At 38.6% G+C, this 9,961-nt stretch overlaps 1 protein-coding gene across 1 annotated transcript in view; it reads right to left on the bottom strand.

Moving 5' to 3' along the window:
• Positions 1–359: 359 nt before the first annotated feature.
• The window catches only part of wnt9b (wingless-type MMTV integration site family, member 9B), a 32,430-nt gene continuing 22,828 nt past the window's right edge, over positions 360–9,961 (bottom strand). The window contains exon 4 of the mRNA XM_069905059.1: positions 360–6,373. Within this exon, the coding sequence (XP_069761160.1) occupies positions 5,900–6,373 (474 nt within the window). The 3' untranslated portion in view covers positions 360–5,899. The remainder of the gene's footprint in view (positions 6,374–9,961) is intronic.

Genomic DNA, 9,961 nt, shown 5'->3' with positions numbered 1-9,961 from the left:
CATCTTTCAGCTGCTCCCATCGGGAAAGATCCAGGAGGGTCAGAGCCAGCACCACCAGGCTGAGGAACAGCTTCTTGCCTCGGGCAGTGAGAATGCTGAACGACCAAAGGAACTGCTCACACTCACCATTTGGGACCCTCATATTCATTAAACATTATTTAATTATTTATTTGTATATATTAATACTTATCCTGCACATGTATTGTTTGCCTGCATGTGTGTTGTATCTTGTTTTATGTCTGCATGTTTTACACCGAGTACCGGAGATCATTGTTAAATTGGGTTGTACTTGTGCAATCAGATGACAATAAACTTGACTGAGTTAGGACACAGTGGCAAACATCTTTCAAAGTTGTCATTTTAATGATATCAATGCCACCAGAAAGCTGAGAAACATTAGTGCAACTTGTTCTATATATTGCATGAAACCTGCTTTTCATCCATCATGAAACAACGTATAAATAACAACATATAAAAAGCAGATAGAATACACATTAACCACGTGATTAATGTACTTTCGCTGCCCAAAGTGATCCAAAAGGATTTTCTCTTTTTGATATATAAAGATGATAAATAATTTAAATACACTTTAAGATTTTATTTACCTACAGGCTGTACACATGAGGTAGAAAAATAATTTTACTTTCCCTTAGAACATCAACAGATAAATTAATAAAGCAATGGGGTCTGTTCTTGTTCCTTTATGGTTCATTGAGTTTGCATCGATTGAGCCTATAAAATAAGTCACAGTGCATCACTGAACCTTGCCAATGGATTTATAAGGAGATAGATAAAGAAGCTTTCTCAAAAAAAATCTCTCTCTTTAGGACTTCCTAATGATGGAGCTCCAGATGTAAATAACTTCAGTGTTTCATTGCCAATTCTAAGCTGTGTTCAGCCTGCTCTCTGACCAATGTCAGTGATCCACTGTGACCTACAGTATTCAAATTATGGTTCATTTTAATTGGCAATTAACCAGCTGTTCTTTCTTCTACTTTCCTTTCTGCATTATTTTCACTGCACACCTTAATGTGCTTGTGATCAATTCCAGTCTGTCTCACTATCATGTTCTCTCGAGTTTTAATTTAATTTAGACATAACAGGCCATTTTGGCCCATGACTAGATTACATAAATGGGTGGTAATTTTGCAGTGATTGTACTGAATTGATTCAAAAAATATATTTTAAATAGGTTGAATGCTGTGTTAATATAACAGACAGGATATTTATTAATCAGGCTAAAAAAATACACAGAATTAAATAAGCATGAATACTCGTAAAAGAAACATCATGCACTTCACAAAGTGTGGAAGTCTCCCCGATAGAGAAAGAAAATTTAAACTTAAATGTCACTTGTGTGTTTTACTGTAAAATAACGGGGAACAAAACTTGGTCATACCATCAGCCCTGTGTACCGCAGCCATGCTGTACATAAATGCTTTAATGTTAACATTTAACAAACAAGTCAACAACTTAAATAAATCATGCCATCTGTAACTCTTTTCATTACTCCAATGTCCCAACTTAGACGAAGTTCAAAGCTGCTTCAGTAGAATGATCAAATCATCTCTGTGTGTTTGAGCCATATGTCAAGCACTGAATAGAGAATGACACATTTGCCTAAATCTCCACTTATGCAAAGCCTAATTTGGAAAAATAATGGAAATTAATTGGAATAAATGTGACTGCCCTAATGAGCCAAATACATGACAGCATCTAAAGGTGATTTTGACAAGTAGATAAAATGATAAGTAATGTAAAATAATTTAGAGAAAGAATAAAAATCTAGGATTAGAGTAGAATTTAAATGAAGAATGCCAGCAAAGATTACAAGGTGGAGGGGGTGGGGGTGGGGGGGGGGGGGGGAGGGAGGGGGCGGTGAATGCTCTCCCACTGTAATCTAGTTTGGAGAATCAAACTTGGAGCTAAAATCTTTGATTTCCTCTCATGGATCAGATTATTGTCTGAAATTTGCCAAAATGAAATTTCTTGGATTATCTTTTTCTCACTCCCAGTAGGAGTCACGACGGTTCTTTAAACATTTTATTATTGCATTGATCAGGTAGCTGAACATACGCTGATCAAAACAGATGTAGGAAGTCATTTGGCCCATCTTTACTGATCTAGCCAGAATAAAGCACAAGACTCACATTGGGTATATGTCTCTTAATCTACCTCAGGCTTTTGTCTAAACCACTATGGTCTGAAATCAATTAATCAACTCAACATTCTCCCCGGAATCAACCACTCACTATGTTTAACCAATAATCTTTGGCCTGACTAAGTTATAAAGTGCTATTATATCCAAATAAATGCATGATCAAAATAAGGCCTTTGACAAGGTCACACATAGAAGGTTAGTTCAGAAGGTTCAGACACTAGGTATCCATAGAGAGGTAAACTGGATTCGAAATTGGCTGAATGGAAGAAGACAGAAAGTGGTAATGGATGATTGCTTCTCAGACTGGAGGCCTGTGATTAGTGGTGTGCCTCAGGGATCATTGGTGGGACCTTTGTTTTGTTGTTGTCTGTATCAATGTGGTAAATTGGATCAGCGACATTGCTGATGACATTAAGATTGGGGAAGATGTGAACAGCGAGGAAGGCTTTCATAGCTTGCAGAGGGAACTAGACCCACTGGAAAAATGGGCTGGAAAACAGCAGATGGAATTTAATGTGGGGTGTTGCATAAATACAAGAGTACATGGCTTTAGGGTGAAAGGGGAAAGGTTTAAGGGAACATTAGGGGGAAGTTCTTCACTCAGAGAGTGGCGGGAGTGAACAAGCTGCCATCTGAATTGGTAGATGCAGGCTCACTCTTAACTGTTAAGAATAAATTGGATAGATACATGGATGGGGGAAGTCTGGAGGGTAGAGGTCAGTGGGACTAGCGGAATTTTTTTTGGCACAGACTAGAAGGGCCAAATTGCCTGTTTTCTGTGCTGTAGTATTCTCTGGATCTTGTGTTCTTTATTCAGAGTTGAAACTAGCCAGAATAAATCTTAAATCCCTGATGATTGAATCAGATTTCCATTGATCTACAGTGAACTCTAACTGATGGTGTCAAAGGGAGGCAAATGAATTCACAAGGTGTCATCGGGCTTCCCAATATGACTAATATATTGTCAGGGAAGGAATGGGTTGATCCAGTTCAGGTCTTGTGAGCCTTCTGCCTTTTAATCTGTAAATGAAATTCCAATATTGTGGATTCTCATCTTTCTTCCCCAAAACAAAGCCATAGAATCTCGACAGTCACCATTTGTCTCTATCATGTCACTCCTCAGTCACTCCCCAGCTGATATGTTTATTAACATCAGATACAGTTGTGTTTCCATAACCCTTACTATTCCATCCTAACAAAAAAAAATCATTTTTTGGTGGGGTTTTTTTTGGGATGGTATTGTATCAAATTTCCTTTTGAGTGAGTTATTTTTGAAAGTTATATCTCACTGGTCAACTTGAATCATTGATGTCCTGAGATCCACAGTAGGGACGGCAAGGTTGCACAATGCTATTGAAGCGCCAGCGACCCAGGTTCGTGTGCGGCGCGGTCTGTAAGGAGTTTGTAAATTCTCCCCCTATCTCCATGAGTTTCCACCAGATGCTCCAGTTTCCTCCCACCCTTCAGAAGCTAGAGGGATTGTAGGTTAATTATCTATTTTGGTGGCACGGGTTCGTGGGCCGGATGGGCCTGTTACCATGCTGTCCATCTAAATTAAGAATAAAGATCTCACTCCGAGCCTAAGTTGACTGAACAAACACTCCATAGCAACTAAAAATCCTGGAAATACTCAGCAGGTCAAGGAAAAAGGAGTCAACATTTCAAGTTGTAAGTCCTTCATCGGAACTGACCGTTCTGACAAAGGGTGTTCAACTTTAACTCTTTGCTTTCTTACTGGACCTACTGAGCATTTCCATAATTTTGTGGTTTTATTTTAGATTTCCAGAATCTGCAGGGGCTTTTTATTTTCATTTTCCATTTCTTACCAACCATTATTTCCACAACTCTGACTTGGGTAGGCCAAGCTTCCTTACAGATGTAACAATAGTGGCCCATACACAATGTTTTGTTAAAGTACCTTCGAATGCTTAGCAAACATATTGAAAATGCAAAGACAATGTGAAGAATATAATTAATGTCACTAGATTGATGTAAAATATAAAATATGTACATCTCTGCTATGTGCCAGATACTTATTTAAGTCAAAGAACACCTTGATGCAAAATTTTTCAAAGTTACCATTAGTATTCAGGACAAAGTTATTTCCTAAACTAGGGTGTTAGTAGAAATGCACCTATTCCAGTTTAGATTAAAAAATAAACTTTCTTACAGTAGTCATAAAAATTGTAAAATAAAGATCAATATTTACATTATAGACATGCACCAAATATATTTAAATAATATACCTTAATTGTCCGAAATGCTATAATCTTGATCTGATGTCATTAGCTTTGTTAGCCTGTCTATATCCATGATTTCAATTATTTATTAAGTGATTAGGGAAAGGTTCCCAAAGTGTCTCCTGCTTCTCTTGCATTTGACTGGAACAATATTTACAAATTGAGTTTTGATTCATAATCCACTGGGTGAGATTATCTCAAAGATATTGTCATTGAATTTGCATTGATAGCAGGATCTGTTGAAACAATCCATTATTTAGTTCAGTTTACCGTGTAGACATCGCAGAGGAAGATTTGATTCAATACATATGCGCTGCCAGAAGTTCCAGTTTCTGTTTTAGGTAAAAAGGACGTTATTTTCTCAGGATAAAGTAGGAAATTGGCAATGGTCGTCTGTAAATTGTTCTTTGAAATGATGGCATGAATTTAAAAATGGGGGAAATGGGCAATTCAACTAGAAAGCTCACTTCCAAAGGATTGTGTCATTCCAAAATGGAAGGTGATTGGAGAAAAGAATTGAGGAAGAAACGAAGATAGTGAATGGTAGGTTTTAGTGACCACAGTGGCAGCTTGTTTGTTACATTCACAAGACATCTTCCAGTCTTGACTCTTCTGTAAATGATACATTAGCTTAAAACCTCTATTTACTCTTATGCTACAAGGATTGGGTCAAGGTGGTTAAAGGAAAATATTTTTTGACAGTTAAAGACTGTGAGGGATTTTTCACTAAATACTTTAGAAAATATGTTAATCCAATCAATTTACTGACATGAATTTGTGACAAGTGTCCAGGGTTCTGCAGCCTCCAAGAAAATTGCCAACTGCGTATACATGTCACTCACGGAATGCTCTGTAGATGACTGAGTGGCAGGAAAGGGGAAGGAACTCAGGAACAAACCTTGAGAAAGGTTAATGCTATCTTGGGGGCATGTTGGTCCAAAACCTGCACAAAGGTTAAACAACAAACCTCCATCAATCTGGCTGAAAGATGTAGATTCCTTCGAACAATGACGGCACAGGAAGTTACACATTCCCTCTCATACCCTGCCCCACAGGGTGCTTTGTTTGCACACTTTTATAGAACTGGCCGAAAGATCACAAGTAGTTTCACCTGCACTCCAGCACTGCGCCCACACTTTCAAAGAAAACATATTTAATTAGTGAAATGACCATTGTGGACCGTTATTTGTTTACTAGTCACTCTTTAACTTAATTGAAGGAGTTGTACGTAATTTCCTTCAGTTTGACCTGCAATACCTGTCAACTTGAAAGCTCAGTTCCACTCTTCTAAAGCTTGGATGTTGATTCAGCTAAAATCATCTAAATAAACCGACATTTGGAATAACATGTTCAATGAGGCCTAGCTCTAAAATCTTCCTTCTCAGGAGTTGCATGACCTTGTCTCAGAATAGGCATATAAGCCATAGTTTAAGTTCTGTCGTCAGTGCCCTTGGTCTTTCCTTCACTGTGTTTCCCTTGTTGCCTTACCCTATTCTGGTTAGTGTTTGCAGGTGTAGATCTCCTCTCTTTGAGAACATTGCTGACACTCCACATAGCAGCACCACTGCACTTGGCAATGGCAGGGTCTGTGCACCAGGAGACTTTGGGTGTTGTAACCCTGTCCACAGCACATACTCTCGCAGTTTGTCTCCTTTGAACACACCCTGCCTGCGGTCCCAGGAGAGTATTTACTTGGTCGGCAGAAACTTGGGGAGTCCTCAATGTAAACAAGATCTGTAGTCCTTGGGATGTGATTCTTTAAGGTGTAGCTGTGCTTCTTGGGGCTGATGAGCTCAGTCTCACCTGTGGCGTCATTGGTGACACTATGGACTCGAACAGCTGTTTCATACTTGAGCTTGAGAAACTTGCCTGTGTCATGAAAAGATGAGAGCTGTTTCCAACAGGTTCGAACTGCACATGATCCAGATACTCCATGGCATTTACAAGTGGTCTTCAAACCACTTTTCACAGCCTGGAAGAGATAAAATCATGTGAATAGGCAGGTAAGTTGCTCATCTATACTTGCTGGCCACTCATTGCATGTTCCATGTGACACACCGAGGTCCATTAATTTTTATTGATCTGACATCAAAAGTGCATGTGTTTTTCAAAGTAGAACATCAACAATAACATCATTTAATGGTATAAAATTGTAGATTTTTATTGTATACATTTTGTGCCTGTTTTTTCTATAATTGTGGTTTGGGACTCTTTATGTAATTTGATTAATACTGGCTCCTTTTGTGCATGAAACTGTTTGTTGCAATTAAAGGAGTCCAGAGAGTACATATGTCCAAAGTTAAAATGTCTCGTTTTTATTCAGATATAAATTCTCTATGTGGTAAATGCAAAATTGCTGAGGCTTCTTTGATCCATATGTTCTGGACTTGCTCTAGTTTAGAAAAATTTTGGAAATTCAAACATTATTGGTGATTCTTAAGGTCAAATTAGAACCTTGCCCTTTAATTGCTCTATTCAGAGTATTTGAAGACGATGAAGTCTTATTGACTCCAACTCAAAGTCGAATTTCATCATATGGAATCCTGATTAAATGGAAAGTCATTACTGCTCCTTCACAAACACACAAACACACACACACACACACACACACACACGTTTGGAAAATATTAGATATTACATTAAAGATTCAAAAATTAACTTTCAAAAGATGTGGGGCCCATTTGTGGACAATTGCCATGGTCTAAAGGTTTAAGACAGTCAAAGTGCTTTGGTTCTGTGCTGTCGAGTTCCAGGTTGATGTTACTTGATTTCCACATATCTTTTCTGAACCCTGCTCAGTGGGCAGGGTTTTGAGCTGTGAGGGGGTGGGTGGGTTTCATTTTTTTTAGTTAGTTTAGGTTTCCGTTTAAATGGGATAATATAACAGATAATGGCTCTGCTCAACCCTGAATAATACAACTTCTGATAAAAATTCTTACAGAATGAGAAAAGAAGGAAAGACAATTGTAAACTTTGTCCTTTTTTAAAAAAAAATATACTTATAATTCATTGGAAAAGAACATTTAACTTTTTTTTTACTTTCTTTCCTTTATTTTGGGTTGGAGTTTTTTCTTTTTGTTTTGATGTTACGTTTTACGACGCTTTTACCAGTGTGCGTTGGACCTTTGAATGATGTTCTTATTTGAAATCTTTTTCCAATGTTTTTAAATGAATTTCACATGATATAATTGTATTGTTCAATTGTTTATTTTGTAAATATATCGGTATTTAATAAATAAATAAATATGATATATTAGTGTTTTATATATGTTTGATTTTATATTTGCATTTTACATAATAAATAACTATATATTCTAACTATCATTAAATTGGCAGAGCATACTCAATGGACCAATGGACCTCCTTCTACACCTATATCTTTTGATTTTCTGATTTTGTGTTAATATCATTCCTTAGCTCAGATAGATCATTGATTCAGATTCTTCTGTATGTTCTCTGACCTCCAAATAGATGACCATCTGAGAGGCTGGCTTAATATATAGAATGGTAAAGGATGAAATGATGGAACATCCAGTGCATTTTAGGCTTGCTGGATCATGGGAATTCAATAGAGTAGAAATTCCATCAGGTCATACAGTGGATTTTTTACTGAATCACCTCTGGGATCAAGAAATTATTACATCGAATTCTCATACATCAATCTATTATTAAATAATTCATCGCCTGCTGATCAAATGAGGCATTCACAATTAGGTGCTTGATGAAGTAACCTCATTAGTCTCATGATATTTTCTGATTGTATTCTTCCTAATGTCCATATGATGGGACATCTGGGAAATGACCATGGTAGTGTCACAAAGTCCAGAGTCAAACAGCCCTTCAGCCCACAACCTTCTGCACTCTTCCCGTTCCTCTCACCCACCCCCACCTTACAGATGAGGAGTAATTTACAATCACCTTAATTAAAATCCCTTAGCTCACATAGCCAATTATCTTTCAAGCATATCTTTGAGATGTGGGAGGCAACAGAAGGATTCCGACACATTTAAAGGGATAATCAGTGAACCATGGAACATAGAACTATAGAAAAATACAGCACAGAAACAGGCCCTTCTAGCATGTGCAAATTATTATTCTCCTTAGTCCCACTGACCTGCACCCCAACCATAGCCCTCTATACCATTCCAATCCGCGTACCTCCAAATTCTTCTTAAAAATTAATGAACCCACATTCACCACTTAAGCTGGTAGCTTATTCCACATTCCCACTACTCTCTGTGTGAACAAGTCCTCCCCCCGCCAACAATGTTCCCTCTAAACCTTTTCCCTTTCACCCTTAACCCATGTGTGCTGGATGGTATCTCACCTACCCACATGAAAAAAGCTTACCTATATTTTCTCTGTCTAGACCCCTCATAATTTTAAAAACCTCTGTCAAACCTCCCCTAATTCTTATATGCTCCAGGAATAAAGTCATAATCTGTTTAACCTATCCCTGTAAATCAGTGCCTGAAGTTCGGGCAACATCCTAGTAAATCTTCTCTGCATCCTTTCAAACGTTGATATTTTTCCTGTAGTTAGGTGACCAAAACTGCATACAATTCTCCAAATTTGGCCTCACCAATGTCTTATACAATTTTACCTTAACATCCCAACTCCTATACTCAATACTTTGATTAATGAAGGCCGCACAGTGAACTCCACACAGAGACCATCTAAGATCATGATTGAACTGGAGCTGAGAGGCAGTAAGGCTAATTTCTGTTCCATGATATTGCCCTACAATGTGACAACTCATTCTTGTGTCAAGATACTTCAATCATGCACCATGAAGGTAGTGTTACCTTTGTGCAACAATGCAAATTTCAAACAAACAGCAATGTCCTGACTCCTCTCCAGATTAAATCAAATAAATTCTGGAAGGGAGTAAAATGTGCAGATGATCTGCTTTCACCTGCTTTACTCGACAGGGAAATAAGCTCCTTCACTTCACCTTCTTTTTCTAGATTCCTCTTCTATTGCATCTAGTGGTCCTGTAGTGATCTCCTCTACATCAGAGAGACTGGATGCAGACTGGGAGATCACTTCACTGAGCACCTTTGCTCAGTGACAGGGATCTCCTAGAGGCCAACCATTTCAGTTCTACGCCCCACTCTCGCACCAACATGTCTCTGTCCATGGCCTTATATTGCCAACCCAGCCCATCTGTAAATTGGAGGGGCAACATCTAATATTCCGTCTGGACACTCTCCAACTGGATGCCATCGACTTCTTCAGTTTCTGCTTCCTACTCCTCATTCTCCCTCTCTCCCGTCCCTCTGTCTTCTTTCCTCCAGCTCTCCACCCCCCTTCCCTCTCCATTCACAGAGCCATCGCTCCTCCCTCTGCTCGCTGCGGTGCCCTCACTCCCTTATCCACCTATTACCTCCTGCCTGTGGGTCTCTGCTCTTCTCCCTGCCCTTTCCCCCCTCTATTTTGTTCGAGCACCTAGCTACATTTTGTTCATACCTTGACGAAGGCCTCAAGCCCAAAACATTGGTTATTGTATCTTTATCGCTGCAATATGAAGTGCATTGTTTGACCTGCTGAGTTTCTCCAG

The sequence above is a fragment of the Narcine bancroftii genome, chromosome 12, assembly GCF_036971445.1.
Source record: "Narcine bancroftii isolate sNarBan1 chromosome 12, sNarBan1.hap1, whole genome shotgun sequence".
NCBI classification, from domain to species: domain Eukaryota; kingdom Metazoa; phylum Chordata; class Chondrichthyes; order Torpediniformes; family Narcinidae; genus Narcine; species Narcine bancroftii.
Note: the sequence above shows the minus strand (reverse complement) of the source record. Positions and strands in the feature narration are given on the sequence as shown.